Source organism: Schistocerca americana, chromosome 2 (assembly GCF_021461395.2).
Source record: "Schistocerca americana isolate TAMUIC-IGC-003095 chromosome 2, iqSchAmer2.1, whole genome shotgun sequence".
NCBI lineage: Eukaryota > Metazoa > Arthropoda > Insecta > Orthoptera > Acrididae > Schistocerca > Schistocerca americana.
Genome location: NC_060120.1, coordinates 33,794,179 through 33,813,782, shown reverse-complemented (window position 1 = coordinate 33,813,782; position 19,604 = coordinate 33,794,179). Strand labels below are relative to the sequence as shown.

General features: G+C 43.7%; 1 protein-coding gene across 4 annotated transcripts in view; it reads left to right on the top strand.

The window, feature by feature from the left end:
• Positions 1-19,604, top strand: part of LOC124594861 (glutaminyl-peptide cyclotransferase-like) — a 75,692-nt gene that overhangs the window by 15,006 nt on the left and 41,082 nt on the right. For all 4 annotated transcript variants that reach the window (XM_047133324.1, XM_047133328.1, XM_047133325.1 and 1 more), the window contains one exon: positions 13,854-14,126. In XM_047133324.1, the coding sequence (XP_046989280.1) occupies positions 13,854-14,126 (273 nt within the window). The remainder of the gene's footprint in view (positions 1-13,853; positions 14,127-19,604) is intronic.

Genomic DNA, 19,604 nt, shown 5'->3' with positions numbered 1-19,604 from the left:
GCTATTGGCCATATCTAAGTCAGCCTGTCTGGCCAGTCGATGAGTCTTCCCACCATGCTGTGGCTAATGTTGGTTGTTGTTGTTGTTGTTGTTGTTGTTATTGTTACTGTTGTTAATAATAATAGTAATCCCAATCTCTTTGGCTGATTGGCTAAGGTAGAAGTAACCAGACACGGTGCTGTCACCGCTTAGACTGTCCCGCTTCTCATATCTGGCTAGAACGCGAATTGTTCGTCACCGAGGTGGCAACATGGGTCTCAGTGACCATCAAAGTGCTATGGGATGGTCCAGATGTGGGCAACATCTATTTGCTCTAGCAACCTGGGGTCTTCTCCCAGTGCCAGGTCGTCCATGTCCCGCAATTGCTGCCAGCAGGCTTGGGTAAGAGTGTTCGGTGTGGGATTGCTGTTAGCTCCTAGGAGGCACAGCTCTGGGCACTGGGGTTAGGGTCGCTGAACTGTCACGGAGTCATCTCCACGTCCGGGATGAAGGACAATGTAAGTCCAGAGGAGACATGGTGTTGTTGGTAGTGATAGGATGCCATATTTGGAGGCAGGCTGGACGGGCTTGAGGTTTAAGAGAAGCCGGTCACTAGTTGTGGAACTGGAAGTGGGATTGGTGCGTCCGTTGAAGGATGTCACCACAGCAAATGCGAAGCTCAGTGGAGCGGTGGCTAACCTCTTGGTCCCCCAACCGTGTGGTGAAGACCCCCTGCTCTCACAGACAAATGATGGTGGTTGGGGACCAGTGTACCTATCATCCAAACACCCGTGCACACCACTGGTGTGCCTGGCTGGTACCTGCTAGATGGCAGTGCCAGCAAGTGGTCGGGCCGTGACACTAGCAGATGAAAAAGGGTTCAGGGTTGGCGTTCGTGAAGGATTTCAACTGTACTTTTCTTGCCCATCGGCATGAGCCTGTACCAACTCAAGAACAGAAGTAGCACATCACCAGGTACTATCATTTGACATATTTTTTCATATGGGTTAAAAAGTGCATACCACTCTCTGCCTCCCCATTCGGTTGGGCTTGGAAGGGGGAGACCAAATATGTCGGATACATTATGAGTAAAGAAATACTCAAAGGCTTGACACTGGAACTGGTGCCCATTGTCGGAAACTGGAGTGTGAGGGAGGCTCTCAATCAAAAAACTTTGGAAAGGACAGTGATCACTTGTTCTGAGGTGGCAGGCTGACAGTTGACAGTGTAAGGGAAGAGAGAACATGTATCGATAATGACGAGCCAAATTGCGTCAAGAAATGGCCCTGCTAGGACTAAGTGGACTCGTTCCCATGGTGACGTGGCTTTCAGCCAAGTGGCGAATGTCTGGTGCAGAGCTGCTTGATGCGCTGCACAGTTGCAGCATGTTTGTATTATACTCTCGATGTCCTGACTAATCCCCAGCCAGTAGGCAAAACAGCAGTCTAAGGCTTTCGTTCTGTCAACTTCTGAATGTCCTTCATGGAGCAATTCCAGCATGCACTGGCGAAGTGTTGGTGGGGTTATGACTCAGGGTTGACATTACTCAGTATTCAAGAGTATTTCTCCATTCACTAACCACAGACCGTGTCTTAAAGAGAAATAATGACGCAGTTGTTCATTTCCTCTGCTCCGGCCAGCCTCGTAAGATGTACCTTTGTACTACCCGAAAAATGGGGTTTGCTCCTGTGTCCTTGGCAATTAATTCGCCGGTGAGTGTAAAATTATCTAAAGTCATCTGCAAGTCGTCGTCTAGTTAAAAACCCACGAGCTTATCCTGATCGAAATCAGTGTGAGGACAAATTGGCAATCAACATGAAACATCAGCACTGATTTGCATGGAGCTATTCCTAAAGTGTGTTACTTACTGATATTGGGATAAGAGATAAGAATAATGTGCATCTCTGGAGATGGGGAGAAGTTTGGTTCGGAATCTTGGCAGCTGAATCAAACAGTGCAACCAGCGGCTTGTGGTCAGTGGTGAGCTGAAAGGCATTTCCATAAAGATAAACATGAAACTCTTTTAGTGCCATCACAATTGCCAGTGCTTCTTTTTGTACTTGTGAATATCTCTGCTATACGGCATTCAGTGACTTGGCATAAAAGCGTTGTTCTGATGCGTCAACATTGTTTGTGGCCTGTCGTAAGAGGTGACTAAAAGGAGTCTCACACTTTTTGGCCCTATAAGTTTGGGTCTCATTTTATGGTTTGACCTGCCACTTTACAAATTCTACAGAAGTCCGGGCCATATGAGGAAGGATGCCTTATGTGGTGCATGAGTTATCCATAGTACCCTTAGATTCGATCTCCTGGACCTCTTGTCATGGCTTTGCATCTCCACCTGCAATTCAACTATTTGGGCGAGGACACTTTCCGGGGTATGTCATCTTCTGTTGTCTCCTGTCCTCTTTTGCTCCCATGACAATATTGGATTTCTCTGTGCCCAGTATCCAAGTATCCAGCACAGTAGCCAGTCCATTGTGGTAGGGGTGTCGTGTATCCATTTGGTGGTAGCTCCCTGACAACACAGGGATCACACTGCTGATTGATGCCTGAGCTGTAAACTCTCCACATATTTATCCAAAACTATCGCTATGTATTTTCCGTGTCGAAGTTGGTGCCTCCCATAGTTCCCCCCATACCCAGGAGAATGGGGTCCCACAGGGCTCTGTATTGAGTGTATCACTATTTTTGGTGGCCATTAATGGTTTAGCAGCAGCTGTAGTGCTGTCCGTCTCACACTCCCTGTATGCAGACGACTTCTGCATTTCATACTGCTCCACCAGCACTGGTGTTGCTGAGCGGTGGCTTCAGGGAGCCATCAACAAGGTGCAGTCATGGGCTCTCCACAAGGTGCAGTCATGGGCTCTCACCCACGGCTTCCAGTTTTCTGCCACCAAGTCATGTGTCATGCACTTCTGTCGGTGTCGTACCGTTCATCCGGAACCAGAACTTTACCTTCATGATGTTCCACTTACTGTAGTGGAGACATTTCGATTCTTAGGACTGGTTTTCAATGCCCAATAGACTTAGCCACTTCATCTTCGTCAGCTTAAGTGGAAGTGCTGCCAGCACCTCAATGCCCTCTGCTGCATGAGCAACACCAACTGGGGTGCAGATCGCTCTACTCTGCTGCAGCTGTATAAAGGCCTTGTTCCATCCCGCCTTGACTATGGGACTCTGATTTATGGTTCGGCAGTGCCCTCAGTGTTGCGTGCACTCGACCCAGTGCACCACTGTGGTGTTCCCCTAGCAACAGGAGCTTTTAGGACAAGTTCGGTGGCAAGCGTCCTTGTGGAGGCCAGAGTCCCTCCATTGCAGACCCGACGTGCATAACTGCTCACCAATTACGTTGCACACATTTGTAGTTCTCCTGAGCATCTGAATTACTGTCTCCTTTTTGCTCCCGGCAGTTCACTTCTCGCATTGGCAGCCCAGGTCAGGGCTAATGATTGCAGTTCACGTGCAATCCCTTCTGTATGAACTGGAGTCCTTTCCTTTACCACCTCCCATCCAGATCTGTCCGCATAAACCTCCGTGGTGTACACCTAGGCTGCAGATTCTTCTGGACCTTTTGCATGGCCCTAAGGACTCTATTACTCCTGCCGCTCTCCACTGTCACTTCCTCTCGATTCTTGATGTGTTCTGGGGCTCTGAAGTGGTATACACTGATGGCTCGATGGCTGATGTTCATGTTGACTTCGCCTACGTCCACAGAGGCCATTTTGAACAGCATTCCTTGCCCGATGGTTGCAGTGGATCCACTGCAGAGCTGGTGGCCATCTCTCGTGCACTTCAGTATATTTGTTCATGCCCCGGGGAATCGTTTCTTCTGTGTACTGACTTCTTGAGCAGCCTACAAGCTATCAACCAGTGCTACCCTCGCCATCCTTTGGTACCATCCATCCAGGAGTCCATCTATGCCCTGGACCGGTCCCGTCGTTCAGTGGTGTTTGTTTGGCTTCAGGACATGTCGGCTTCCCAGGCAACAAACTTGCTGACAGGCTGGCTGAACAGGCTATGCGGAAACCGCTTCTGGAGATTGGCATCCCTGTAACTGATCTGCGATCCTTATTATGCCGCAAGGTTTTTCGGCTTTGGGAGATGGAATGGCATAATCTCAGTACACACAACAAACTGTGTGCCATTAAGGAGTCTTCGAATGTGTGGAAGACCTCCATGCGAGCGTCTCAGGGACTCTGTGGTCCTCTGCCGGCTCGGCATTGGCTGTATGTGGCTACCTCCTGCATCACGGGGACCCACCTCAGTGTCACTGTGGCTCATATATGACTGTCGTCCACATCTTGTTGGACTGCCCGCTTTTAGCCACTCTGTGGCAGACTTTTAACCTTCCCAGCACCCTACCCTATTTTTATCGTACCACCTACGAGTGGGTATTTAGCCTTCTCTGCTGCCGCCACCCTTTTTCCATTTTAACTCTGTTGCACTTTCTTTGCATTTGTTTGTCTTGGTGGTCGTCTTTTTCCTACATATGTTCCTCTCACCTTGTCTTTTTGTGGTGGACATTTTAATGTGTTGCAGAGTGGCTGACTCATCCTCTTTTATTATTGTGATCAGCCAGCCCAGACCATCTGCTCTGTGGTTTTAATACCTTCTTCTACTTTTTCCTTGTGGTGTACGTTTTCTCCATTTTTTGTTCGTTCCATTTATTTTCTTTTTAGGTGTGGTGTTGGGTGTTTTTGTACCTTGAGCCTTGCTTGCGTAAGGAAAAAAAAGACTGATGACCCTGTAGTTTGGTCCCTTTATACCCCAAACCAACCAACCAACCATCAGATTATATTCCTGTAAGAAGCCGAGACAGTGACTTCGCACTTTCATGGAAATTGCTGTGTGTTGTAGCTGACAATTTGGCACCGTGTGGGGGTCAGCTTTGGTAATCTCAATTGGACGTGCATTGGCCAACTAATCAGACTGTCTGTAGCCCCATTGACCACCTGTAGTTAGATGCCATTCCCTTAATTGTAAGATCAAAAAAAGGTTTGGCCAGTGACGAACTACTTTCCTCAATCTTCTTAACATCCGTAGGTGTGCTTTGCTGGGAAAAGGGACGATGCATGTTTGCTCTGCAGGCAGACACTATGTGCTCTCCTCAGTCGCAAAGATCACAAAAGTACCACCAGTATAGGCAGTCATCAAATTGATGTTTAATAAAACAATCAGGGTGTCGTTGGAAGTAGTCACCGGTTTCTGGACTTAGGTTGGAAAGTTCGCTTCCCTCATGGTCCCACATATAAAGCTTTTATAGGTCATGGTTGACTGCTGCTGTGTGTGCCCGTGTTTCTAACCATTTCCTGACACATTCAAAACTGTGTGTGAATGGGCAAGCGCGAGCACCTGTTCTAACATGGGATTAGTTAACTACAGGGCGTCATGTTGGAATTGTTTATCTGGGGCTGATTGAATGATCATATCTCGCACCATGTCATATGCGGCTCTGAAACTTCTTGCACTGATAAAATTCTACCTGTGCCAAAACAGCGTGGCATTGCTTCTGGTTTTAAGCATTGCCTACGCATACATTTCATCAAAAGTTAATGCTGTAGGCTCTGTCAGCAATGCTAATTGACTTAGCAGTTCATAAGTTTGGAGCTTGCACTACCAGAGAGAAAAAGTGATTTGATGGTGTCAGCATCTCCTACCTTGGAGGCTGCAAAGTGTTGGGAAATAGATTTTTAATATGAATCCCATTCCCCATTGGCTTCGTCACACAAAGGGAAAGGCAGTGGTTGCGCCTCCTGTAACAGGGCTTCAGTCATCATGATTTGCATTTGAGCCATAATCACTTTGTAGGTCTGTGCTTGCGCCTTCATCGGTTCCTTTTCCTGTGCCGTTATCTATTGGAGGAGCATTTGAACAAAATGAGTTGAATCCATTATTAGACTGCCACTTTCTGTGTTATGACTGAAAGAACATAGAAGTAGTTCCTGACACATCTTTATTACTCACACCACAAAAATAGAAGTCCAATTCATAAGCCAAAGTCTGTTCTGATAAACAGTGTCTGGATAGTCTGGCCAAGCATCGACAGTGAAGATCGAAACTTTTGATTTCTGATTTCGGTAATAGCATAGCACAGTGAAGGGAGGTGAACTGGCTGTAGCAGCATGTGAGTGCTCATTTAAATAGGGGCAGTCTTTACATTTGCGCCTGTGTGTGTGTGTGTGTGTGTGTGTGTGTGTGTGTGTGTGTGTGTGTGTGTGTGTGTGGTGGTGGCTGAAGGTGAGATCTGCTTCCACACTGTGATGTTTCACACTTTATCACCCATAACGAAGATGGCCTCTGTGGCCAGCCAGTGAATCTTCCCGGCATTCTGTGCCTAGTGGTGTTGTTGTTAATCTCTTTGTCAGATCAGCCAAAGTAGAAGTAGTTAGATAAAGTTCCTTGCTTGGTCTGTCTTGCTTCTCATATATGGCTGTGATGTGAAATAGCATTCAGTGCACATGCAATAGCTGCCAGCTAGCTGTAGTAGGAACGTAGAGCCAGAAGTGTCCTGGGGAGGGAACCGTCAACAGCTCCTATGATGTGCAGCTCTGGGTGCAGGGACAGTGTCACCAAACGGTGCCGGTGGCCATCTCTGATGGCAGTCCCTGCTTGGCAGCAGGCTGGCTGATAGGAGATGGCTCCTGGGACTCAGCAAATGGTGATGTCAGATCATGTATGTGCTTCACATGGGGATGGGCATTTTCCACTGAAAACAAAGGATAGTGTAACTCCAGAGGAGACATGGTGTTGTTGGGGGTGATAGGATTATGGATGTGGAGGCAAGGTGGAAGGGGCTGAGGCAGAAGAGAAGCTGTACACCAGTCATGGAACTGGGGCTGAGATCATCAGATCTGTTGAAGGATGTCACCACGGTTTAGGTAGAGCTGATTGGAGTCGCAGATGACTTCTCGGTCCCCCACCTAGATGGTGAAAACCTCCGCCCTTGCTGACGAATGGTGGGAACTAGGGTGCCTTTTGTCCAAACCCCGAAGCCCACACTGGTGTTTCCAGCTGGTATATGCTGGACGGCAGGGCTGGCGAATGGTTGGTCTGCGACACCACCAGATGATGGCATCTGTAAAGGACACATGGACCTGTACTCTTTCAAGAACAGAAGCAGCGCATCTTTGGTTGACTGTTCTTCCATGTATTTTTTTCTTTTGGGTTTTAAAAATGCATACTAGTCTCTCTACCTCCTCATTCAAGTGTGGTGGAAGAGGAGAGACCAAATGCGTCAGATCCAATGATGAGTGCAGAAATCCTTGGAAGCTTGGCTCCAGTAGTGTGGCCCATTGTCAGAAACTAGAGTGTGAAGGAGACCATCAAAATAACTTTGCAAAGGGCAGTGATCATTTGTTCTGACATGCTAGACCGACAGTTGACAATGTAAGGGACGTGAGAATATGCATCAATTATGATTAGCCACATGATGTTGAGAAACGGCCCAGCTAGATCAATGTGGACTCATTCCCATGGTGGGTGTAGCTGCCAGCCATGGGGCGAACATCTGGCGCCAAGCTGCTTGACGCATTACAGTGACAGCATATTTGTATCATACTTTCGATGTCCTAGCATATCCTCGGACTGTAGGCAAAACTGCAGGCTACAGCATTTTTTCTGGCAGCTCCCCATTGTCCTTGATGGAGCATTTTCAGCGTGCACTGTCAAGCGTTGGTGGGATTATGACTTATGATTGACATTGCTCAGTATTTGCCTCTTCGCAGCATCGACTCTGGCGATCCTCGTAAGATGTACTTTTGTAGTACCCAGAGTATGGAGTTTGCTTCAGTGTCCTTGTCAATTAACTCACTGGTGAGTGGAAAATTATTTAAGGTCAATTGCAAGTTATTTAAGGTCATTTGCAAGTCGTCATCAAGTTGAAAAATCTTGTGTTCGTCCTGATCAAAATTGGGATCAGTTGCAATAAATCATCAGCATTGGCATTGGTGAAGGTATTCCTGAAGCATTTGCATAGTGATATTGGGATACCTCTGGAGGCCATGAGGAGTTTTGTCCAGAATCTTGGCGGCCACATTGAACAGTGTGACCAGCAGCTTGTGGTCAGTGATATGTTGAAAGGTATTTTTGTAGAGATATAAATGATTTTTTTTTTCTGCAAACACAATTTTTCAATGCTTCTTTCTGTATTTGCAAACATCTCTGCTTTGTGGCATTCAATAACTTGGACACAAAAGTGATGAGCTGTTCTGATCCGTTCAAATTTTTGTGGCCAAGTACTGCTCCCATGCCATGGTCTGAGATGTCGGCATCTCCTAAGAGTGGTTTCCCTGGCTGATAACGGCCCAAACATGGTGTGGACTGTAATTATAGTTTCACTGTCTGGCATGCGTGTTCACATTGAGCAGACCAGATGAATGAAGTGCCTTTTTTACACAGCTGTTGCATTGGCCTTATGGCATATGCCACAGATCACAAGAACTTCCGGTAGTATGGTACTTGCCCTAAGTTGGCCTGAGAAGTGCGGCTGTAGCTTTTATTTGTTCATAGGTTGGTTGAACCCCTGTGGTGCAGATAATGTGGCTCAAGTATTCAATCTGTGATTTTAAAAAGTTGCACTTCAGTAAGTTGCAGCCTAGCCCATTTACCTGCAGGACCTGGAACAAGGTTTCAAAGTTCATTAAATTTTCTTCCAGTGTGGATCTAGTCATGATAATGTCCAAGTAGTGTATGCACGATGGCACGTTCTGAAGCAGCTGCTCCAAAACACGCTGGAAGATCATCAGTGGGCTGACAATGCCAAAGACCAATCTTTTAAATTTGAAGAGGCTCTGCAGGTATTTACCACTAGAATTTTTGCAGGACCTGTTCCCATAACCCTCCTGACCTCAGTCTTCATTAGTCATTGTTTTCACCCATCCAGCCCTTTCCCTGTTCCCATTGCAGCATTACACAGCCCTCATTCTACCATCGCACCCAGTCTTTTACTTCCCTCCTTTTCCTCTAACACCCCCCTCCCACCACCACCACCACCACCACCACCACCACCTCTCCCCCCACCTCCGCCTAACCTCCTGTCTGCACCTAGCTGCCCCACTCTCCACCTCGTCCCTGCACGCTCCCAGCAGCACTTTACCGTCCCCGACCGCTACTCTGCTACTCCTCCCCTTCGCCGACCCAGCCTTCTCCTTATTCCCACACGGTTGACTCTCCCATAATGCCCTGCTGTTTGCAGTCTGGCTCTAGCTGCCAGAGACTGTGGTCATGTGTGTGTTAGTTGTGTTTGCGTGCGAATGTGTGTGTGCTTGTGTGTATGTTGTCTACTTTTAACAAAGGCCTTGTTGACCGAAAGCTAACTTTCCGGCAGTCCTTTTGTTGTGCTTTTCTCAGACTCAGCATCTCCACTTATGGTGAGTAGCAACTATCCTTTTCATATATTGTTACGTTCCATCCTGGATTTTTCATTGTTAGACTCTGTGATTTGCCATCACAAAATGGCATTTTCTAAGCCTGTGGAGATCAGCTGCCCACACCCTGTATGACTAGTTAGGAAACTTCGTACACTGATAAAATTCTGCCCGTGCCAAAACAACATGATAATGCTGCTTTTAATACGCACTGAGGACTGTACAAATTTCGTCAAAAGTTAATGCTCTAGTCTCTCTCAACAGTCCTAATTTACCAAGCAGTTTATACATTTGAAGCATGACCCTTGAGAGAAAAAGTGAATTGATGGTGTCGGGATCTCTTACCTTAAAAGCTACAAAGTGCTGGCAGATAATTTTTTCATACAAATCCCATTCCTTGATGGTTTCATCATATGAAGGAAAAGGCAGTGGTTGCATCCGCCATTGCTGTAGCTGGGCTTCCGTCATTATGACTGCCTTGTATGTCTGAACTCTTAATTTTCCTGTGCATGCCTACACTTAACGACAGAGAGCAGCAGGGTTTGTTTAGAGCTGTCAGTACTAACAGAAAGCAACACTGTGTGAAATAACAACAAAAATCAACGTGGAATGTATGACAAATATATCCGTTACGAGAGTGTGGCATTAATGTACTACAGCAGCAGGTGACTGATGGGAGTGCTTTTGCTAACAGCGTAATATCACCTGCAGTGCCTCTCCTGGACTTGTGACCAGATCAGTTGGACTGTAAATGAACGGAAGAATGAAAGACTGTGGCCTGGTCAGGTGAGTCCCAATTTAAGTTGCTAAGAGCTGATGGTAGGGTTTGTGTGTGGCGCAGACCCCGTGAAGCCACGAACCAAAGTTGCCAACAAGGCACTGTGCAAGTTGGTGGTTGCTTGCTAAAGGTTTAGGCTGTGCTCACATGGAATATGCTGTGGTCCAATTGAACTGATCATAGACTGGAAATAGTTATGTTTGGCTATGTGGAGACCATTGGCAGCCATTCATAGACTTCATGTTCCCAAACAACAATATCATGTCACTGGGCCACAATTGTTAGCAATTAGTATGAAGAACATTCTTGAAAATTCGAGCAAATGATTCGACCATCGTTGATCACCCACCGTGAATCCCATCGAAAATTTACCAAATTTTATGGGCTAGATGATGCTACTGACTATAAGATTGACCTCAATTTTTAAGCAGTTTGTTAAAAGAATAACATTTTTACCATTTTTATTATTAGATTCCAAAGCCAGCCTAAAAAAATGGTTAGTTTATAAAACTGAGGTGACCTTTAAAATCCGTGAAACTCATTGTCTGAACTTTCTTCTTCTTCTTCTTCTTCTTCTTTCTCTTTGTCACTTTAGTGGTGTGCTGTCCAGGTGTGCACTGTTGTTGCTGGTCTTATGCTCATATATGTTTGCTTTATGTGGGTGTGAACTCTCGTGTCATGACAGGCCCAACTGCCCCACATTTATGTTCCCATCATTATGTGGTGGCACCTGAAGGTGAAGCTTTAGGCTTCAAAGGCTTCAAAATTGGTCATGCAATACATTAAGAAATCACTGGCAACCCTTAAGTGGAATTTTTATTCTATAAATGTGTTCCTCAGTCGCAGATATTTGCATGATCAAATATTTTGCTTTAAAGTAATATTTATGAAGTGTACTATGTAAATATTTAAATGTATGAAGCGTACTATTTGTAATTTTAAAAATGTATGCATAGAAATCACTTTTCTACCTGTATGTATATAAACTGACCTCTCCAGTGTGTTACGCATAAGCTGCTTTTGTATGCAACAGGACCAAAAAAATTTACAACACAGTTGAAACACACATAGTTGTAAGGAAACATTGTAGAGGAGGCTTTTATGCTGCAATGCATGTTTACTTGCAAGTAGTTGTCTGACCAAATTAGTCGTTCAGTAAAGATTATATGCTCTAGCAGCTAGTGGTGGTCCAGTATGAAACTATTTCAATATTTTGAAGCAGTGCAGCTCTGTCTCAGTACAATGCTGGTGCTGTGGTTTATAATTCATCTGGCAGAGAGCCACTACATAATTCAGCAGATATGCTGAGCCTGCTTTCTTCAAGGGTATATGGTAGCACAATAAGACTGCAAATAATGATACATTAAGGGCAAAAGATCCCTATTTTACACAAATATGTTACAGGTTAAATTGCTGCTAGTAGTTAATTTTAAAAGCATACAATCATTATTTTATTATAAAATATGGTGTATACATATATCGTGTGACTTGTTGTGTAATTAATTTATTCATAAGATGATTGCATTCCAGTTCCATAAAGCAAGGAAATAAAGAAAAATGCCACTGCAGTCTAGCAAAAATGACAAACTGGATCCAAAATGGGAGAGGGAGGGGGGGGGGGGGGAAGTTAGTAGAAATGTTCTCTTTTTACATCTAGCTGTGCTAATGTAAGCAGTGGCATTTTCTTTATTTCCTTGCTTTATGGAACTGGAATGCAATCATCTTATGAATAAATTAATTACACAACAAGTCACACGATAGATATATATATATATACCATATTTTGTAATAAAATAATGATTGTATGCTTTTAAAATTAACTACTAGCAGCAATTTAACCTGTAACATATTTGTGTAAAATAGGGATCTTTTGCCCTTAATGTATCATTATTTGCAGTCTTATTGTGCTACCATATACCCTTGAAGAAAGCAAGCTCAGCATATGGGCTGAATTATGTAGTGGCTCTTTTAAACTTGAACATATAACACTGCCTGCAGAGACGTGTCATCAGTACAGAATTTCATATATTCATCCTACATACAGATCTGCCATCTTAACTAGCTTGGGCGTACTCATATGAATTACTTAGACTCTGTTGTGGAATTTAATACTGCAATGGTTTTGAAGTATCTGGATTTGTTGCCCTTATATTGGAACTTAACAGTTTCTTAAATCATGTTAATTGGAGCAACTTGGTTTGAGCCGATCTTCTTTGGTCTTGCAGGAGTTGTATTTGAACCTCGTGGAGGATCTGGGATAGTTCTTCACTCATTTTAAAATAAGAAAAGAAAACAACACATAGCATTTAACGCAAAGCAAAACAGAGTACATAAAACATTTGGTAATGGCTGCTGCAAATGCTTGCTGAGATTCACAATGCCATAAATGAGGTAGTGAAGGACATGCATGTTCTGGTATCTAAGAGAACCACAATTCAGAAACCCCCATAAAACTGCCATGTTATGGCTACATCATACCAAAGATTTGATGTTTGGAGCTGTCGTGGCTTATGGGTCAAGGAATTTTAATGTTGTAGGAAGATGACGCATTAGAATCCTACGTAGTATGTCTGATGCACTTCTCTTTTGCTCAGCTCTTTCCATTTTTATGCAATATGCTTTCTTCAAAATTGTATTGTGTGATTTAATTGAAGTCCTGATATGTCATAAAAAGCAGTGGAAGAGAGCAAAAGAACTCTTTGTTCAGATGAGTGAAAGTACAAAGAAGCGAATATATCAATGGTTATTCCAGGGGAGTCAGTTTTTTTGTAGATAGGTTGAAGATAATGTGTGAAACGTAGAGAGTTCGCATATAGTTTTATTATATTGGGACTGAAGATGGGTTCTTGAGGTTGTTGGAGGTAGAGTAAGTCAATGATGGTGGAACTGGAAGAAACTGGTTAGAAGTTGTGGGAGACGAAAGACAATAATGGGTTCTTGGGCTCTCAGAGTTGGGACTAATATCTGGGTAGCATCCTCAGATGATGTTGCAGCTGCTATTCAAACTGTAGAAGAGCAAGGGCCTCATTCTCAGACATGGGATGCAGGAAGTTATTTTCAGAGTTATTAGATTTTGCAAAAGGAGCTGAGGCAATTAAATAAGGTCTAGGTTAATCAGTACCCTGGAAAAATTTTAAATGTCACAAATACTGTGTGGGCTTTGATATTGTAATTATGCATGACTAAAAAGTTGAGGCAGGGAATGGAAAAAGGTATAGATATTTGTGGAAAGATCACTGGCATCAGAAGTAGAGATTATTATGGTTGGGAGTAGTTATTACACTGCCAGAAGGGAATGCTGCCAAAGATTGTCCATCTCAATCCAGCAGGCAGCAGCACCATCTTTGTTAAATTTAAATTCAGCATTTATTAATAATCTAGCAATAGTGCTCTAAAGTGCTGGCCATTTAACTGTTCTTGTATCAAAACTGATTCATAAAAAAGAAGTAAACAAAAAATACTTAATTGATCGATGATGATGGTGACTGAGCTCCATGGCTGTGGATTAAATTAATTGATGAAATACTGAAAGCAGCCAGAGGCTGGTTGCCTATGTTTCAAGTAATGACTGTAAGTGTTTCACTGTTAAAAATGCTTTGGTTGTGCACATCCACATTTGCAGGTACCTAATAGTCTTTAAGTGCTTGCTGTAATTTGTAGATTCAATCTATGTAATCTGTAATATGGTCCTATTCACAGATTTGATGAGTAATGAGTGTCTTTTTCAGTTTTTAGTGCAGACTATGACAAAACTAGGCTGGGATGTAGAAACTGACAAGTTCAAAGCAAATACGCCTGTATTTGGCTCTCTTACATTTGAAAATGTAATCGCAAGATTGAATCCGAGTGCTCACAGTTTCTTGACTTTAGCATGCCATTATGATTCAAAATATTTTCGTGAAGGAGAATTTTTGGGAGCTACAGATTCAGCAGTACCATGTGCGATGATGATAAATTTGGCATATACCATGCAGAAACAATTATCAAAACTAAAAGATAAGGTAAGTTTGATGTTGAAGTGCAAAGCACTATGTAGATGCTGTTGATGTCAATATCTTTATTCTCCAATTTTTCCAGGTTCTATAAAAATATTTAAATAAAAAAGCTTTGTTTATCTAAGTCATGTTACAGGGTTTTAGTTTTCATCTTCATTTCTGTGTGATAATACCAGTAAAAAGTAAATTTTATATGAAACTTGCTGCAATAAGCTAGGCTAGATTTGATTATTATTATTTGCAGTTAATATTGTCATTGCCTCTTCAGTGTGGGTTATATTGATATTGGAAATCTTTCATTGTCCCAGTGCTGCCATTTTTATAGTTCTGATATAAAAATGACAGCACAACTCTCTTTCTCTCCATTTTAGCATAACTTAAATAATTGTGATTACCAGAGCTCTTACACGTAAGGTGACCAAATGAGTTTTAGTGCATGTCCTTTGTCCCTCTATGTCCTCCACCCCAGTGCTCTTAGGGTGGAGCTTTTATTGTGTTGCAGAGTGGCTGGCTTTTCCTTTTTATTTCTGTGGTCAATGAGCCACTGTAATCTGCTTCCTTGTTTAACTCTCTTCTAACTGTTTCTTGCATCTCTCTGTTATTTTCTTCTCCACTTTTGTTCCTTTTAGGGTTCATTGCCTTTCCTTAATTCTTGTGGTCTTCTTTTTTTGTGTTATATGTCTTGTCTGTTTTATTCTCACACTTGAGGCATTGTTTTATTAGGAACAAGGGACCGATGACCTCGTAGTTCGGTCTCTTTCCCCCTCTTTTAAACCAATGAACCAACCATAAGGTGACCAAAATTTGTTATTTTGCATCGAATAAACAAACAGATAGATCCTACTCGGTTATTGTGGTAGCTTTGTATTATGATGGTAACTTTAGATAGCTGCGGAATGTGCAATGAATGTTGAAGTGATTTGATGAAAGTATTATGGTTATGAGATAGTAAAATTTCTCAGAAAATGGGATGTTTAAATGACTTATGGTCGCTGGTGAGCAGGTACTCAGTGATTGCACAATTTTTGGTAAGGTACTTTTCATCACTATTGTTCAAGCATTGTGGATGAGAAGTTTGCTGTTTGAGAGTACATACTCCCTCAAGGATTTGTTGGTAACAACAGGGCACATTCAAAAGTAGGTGGAACATTCACACGTTTCATTATGCTCTCCCTCTTCTGGGTAGTATTTCCCATATGTTCCTTTATTTGCCACTCTGTGGAGAACCACCTCATTCCATATCTTATCCTCTGCCTAATTTTCAACATCCTTCTAAGGCACCACACCTTACATGTTTCGATTTTCTTCTTTCCTGATTTTCTCACTGTCCATGATTCACTACCAAGCAGTGCTGTACTTCAAACACACCTTCTCAGAAATTTCTTCCTCAAATTATGGCAGGTGTTTGATACTAGCAGACTTCTTTTGATCAGGAATGCCCTTTTGCCCGAGCTTATCTGCTTTTTAGGTTCGCCTTGCTTTGTCTGCCGTGTGTTGGTATGCTTCCATGATTTCAGAATTCCTTGACATTTTATGTTAAGTTTACCACTGATCTCATTTCTGATACTCCTCAGTACTCTCGTCTTTCTACAGTTTATTCTCAGTTCATGTTCTGTACTCATTAGGTTGTTCACTCCATTGAACAGGTCCTGTAATTCCTATCCACTTTTACTAAGGACGGCAGTGTCATCAGGGAATCTTATCATTGATATCCTTTTACCGTGTATTTTAAATTCCACTTTCATTTCGAACAATGGAAACTCCAGGATGGAATAATGACAGTATTATGGAGAGGATAGTGGTGATGTTGAATCGTAGATCGGCACAACAAAATGACTGTCAAACAAGTAACACACACACACACACACACACACACACACACACACACAAAGAAACCACAACCACTGTCTCTGGGTGTCCATGCCAGACTGCAGAGAGCTGCGCATGATTGGAGAAGCAATCTGGGTGGTGGGGATAAGGATGAGTCTATGGTGGGCAGAGGGTGTAGGATAGCTGGGTAGGATGGGGGACACTAAAATGCTGCTTGTGGGAGCATACAGGGACAAGGTGGAGGGAGGGTAGGTCAGCTAGGTGCAGTTGGGTGGTTAGACAGTGGGCAGGGCCATGGGGTGCGGGGGAAGGGAGGGGGAGGTGGGGGGGCAGCGGAAAAGGAGAGAAGTAAAAATGCTTTGGGTTCGTTGATGGGTTAGAGATTGCATAGTGGTGGAGTGGGATCAGGGAATGGGATAGGTGGGTGATGGGCAATGAATAACAAAGTCTGAGGCCAAGAGGTTTACGGAACATAGGATATATATTGCAGGGAGAGTTCCCACTTAACACAATTCAGAAAAGCTGGTGTTGGTAGGAAGGATCCAAATGGCACACTGTGAAGAACACTGTGCTGGTAGGTGTGCGTAGCAACTGGGTGGTCCAGCTGTCTCTCGGACACAGTTTGTTGGTGGCTATCTGTGCTGATAGACAGCTTGTTTGTAGTCATGCCCCCATAGATCGCATCACAGTGGTTGCAGCTTAGCTTTTAGTTCACATGACTGGTTTCATGGGCAGTCGTGCCTTTGGTAGGATCGCTGACGCCTGTGACTGGATGGTAGTAAGTGGTGGTGGGAGGTTATATGGGACAGGTCTTGCATCTAAGTCTATTACAGGATATGAGCCATGAGGCAAGAGGTTGGGAGCAGGACTTATTTAGGAATGGTGGAGGATATTGTGTAGTTTTGGTGGGTGGCCAGTTACCACTGTGAGAGAGGTGGGAAGGATAGTGGGTAGGACATTCCTCATTTCATGACACAAAGAGAGGTAGTCAAAACCCTGGCAGAGAATGTGAATTGCTCCAGTCCTGGGTGGTACTGAGACACAAGGGGGATGCTTTGCACCCAAACGTTGGGACTTGGGGAGGTGGGGGGTGACTGGAGAGATAAGGTGTGGGAGATCTGTTTATGTACAAGGTTGGGAGGGTAATTACCATTTGTGAAGGCCTCAGTGAGACCTTTGGTATATTTAGAGGGGGACTGCTCATCGCTGCAGATGTGATGGCCATGGGTGGTTAGGCTGCATGGAAGGGGCTTCTTGGTGTGGAATGGGTGGAAGCTGTCAAAGTGGAGGTGTTGCTGGTGGTTGGTGGGTTTGATATGGGAAGGTACTAATGTAGCCGTCTTTGAGGTGGAGTTCAACATTGAGGAAGGTGGCTTCTGGGTTGAGAAGGACCAGGTGAAGCGAATGGGGAGATGATGTTCTGAAGGAATGTGAATAGGGTAGTGTGTCCTCACCCTCAATCCATTTCATGAAGATATCATCAGTGAATCTCAACCATGTGAATGGTTTGGGATTCTGGGTGGTTAGAAAGGTTTCCTGTAGATGGCCCCATGAATAGTTTGGCATAGGATGGTGCCATGTGGGTGACCATTGCTGTATCTCAGATTTGTTTAAGGGTGGTGCCTTCAAAAGGGGAGTAATTGTGAGTGAGAATATAATCAGTCATGGTCACCAGGAAGGAGGTTGTAGTTTTGGAAATGGTCAGTCATTGGGAAAGATTGTGTTTGATTGTGGCTGGGCTATGGGCATTAGGGATGTTAGTGTAAAGGAAGGTGGCACCCTGTGGTAAAGGAAAGGGAACTGTGGAGAGTTAGTTGAGAAAATGGTTTGTATCCTTTGTGTGGGAGTGTAGGTTACGGGTAATAGGCTGAAGATGATGGTACAAGAGAGCAGAGGTTCTCTCAGTGAGGGCACAGTAACCGGCAACAATGGGTCACCCTGGGTGATTGGGTTTATGGACTTTAGGAAGCATGTAGAAGGTAGAAGTGCGGGGATTGGTAGAGGTGAGGGATAGGAGGGGAGGGGGGGGGGGGGGGGGGGGGGAGAGAGAGAGAGAGAGAGAGAGAGAGGAGAGAGAGAGAGAGAAGAGAGAGAGAGAGAGAGAGAGAAAGAAAATCTGGGGAGAGGTTGTAGGGTGGGCCTAAGAATCTGTGGAGAGACTAATGATCCTGGTGAATTTCTGGAATGGGGTCACTATGGCAGGGTTTTGTAGGTGGATGAATCTGACACTGGGCAGAGTCCTTGTCCCAGGTAATTCTCGTGGTTCAAAAAAGTGGTGGAGCCTTTGTCAGTAGGTAGGATTATAAAATCGGGATCAGTTTTTAGGTAGTGGATTGTGGTTCTTTCTGTGGTTGTAAGGTTAGTTTGCATGTAGAGGGATTTGGGGGATGATGGTGAGACAAGGTCCAAAGTTATGAAATTCCGGAAAGTTAACAGGGAGTGATTTGGGTGCGTTGAGAATGGGTCAGGGTTAGATGGAGGAGTGAACCAAGTCAGACAGGGTTCAGCATTGGTGTTTAGTTGAATCTGATTGCCAGGGTGTAGGAACAGGAAGAAGGAGAGGGTCTTCAACAAGACCTGCATGATTGAATTTGGGAGTGGGGCAGAAGTTGAGGCCTTTGTAAAGGACCGATACTTGGGAGGGGTTAAGGCTTTTGAAGGAAAGGTTTTGGATTCTGTGTGGTAGTGAGAGGGAGCTTTTGAGTGTGGGGTAAATGTAGTAGTTCTGTGGGGCGGGGTTTATCAAGTATGAGAGGGGTGGGAGAGATTTGGAGGTTGTTGTAGAGGTGGTGGGTAGTGGTAGACCAAGGTGGGACAGGAGGTGAACAGGTAAGAGAGGTTTTTCCCCCTTTATCTATGTCGATGTATATGTAGGGGCAAAAGACTACATCCTTGTTGTACACGCTTTTTAATCTGAATACTTCATCATCGTTAATCCATTCTTATTGTTCCCTCTTGGTTCTTATGCATTGTACAGTATCTGCCTTTCCCTGTAGCTTACTTCTATTTTTCTCAGAATTTTGACATCTTGTACCATTTCACATTGTCGAATGTCATTTCTAACTTGAACAATGTGTCTTGATTTTCCTACGAATGTGTCTTGATTTTTATAAAATCTTTCTTCCATTATCAGTCCCATTGTCAGAACTGTTTTCTGATGGCTTACCTTCACAAAATCCAAGTTGATAGTCATCTAACAGAGCTCAATCAAGTTGATTATGCAAGAGTTCTCACTTTACCAGCTCTAGCTACTTTTGGGATTATGTGGACGATGTTTATTCCAGGTTTCTTATTGACTCATTTCCATTTAAGAATTCCTCTATGCCACAGAAGGAGTTTTAAGAAAAAACAACTTTAGCCTGCACTTGAAAACACTGTTGCTATCTGCTTTAATGCGTAGATTGTCAGACTTTGTAGTTACGTATTTCATCTTTTTCTGTGCATAAATTAGTTTCAGTAGTGGGTAGAGCAGCTCATTTTTCATCCTGTTTTTGTTTCGTGAATGTATCTGTTACTCTCAAGTTTGTGTCGATTGCTAACAACATTATCTTTATCATTCTGTAGATGTGCTGTGAGGCTCTGCTTGATATTCTCAATTTAATAAAATAATTTGTGGATAGATAAACAGTTAATTACCTAAATAAACACACCATG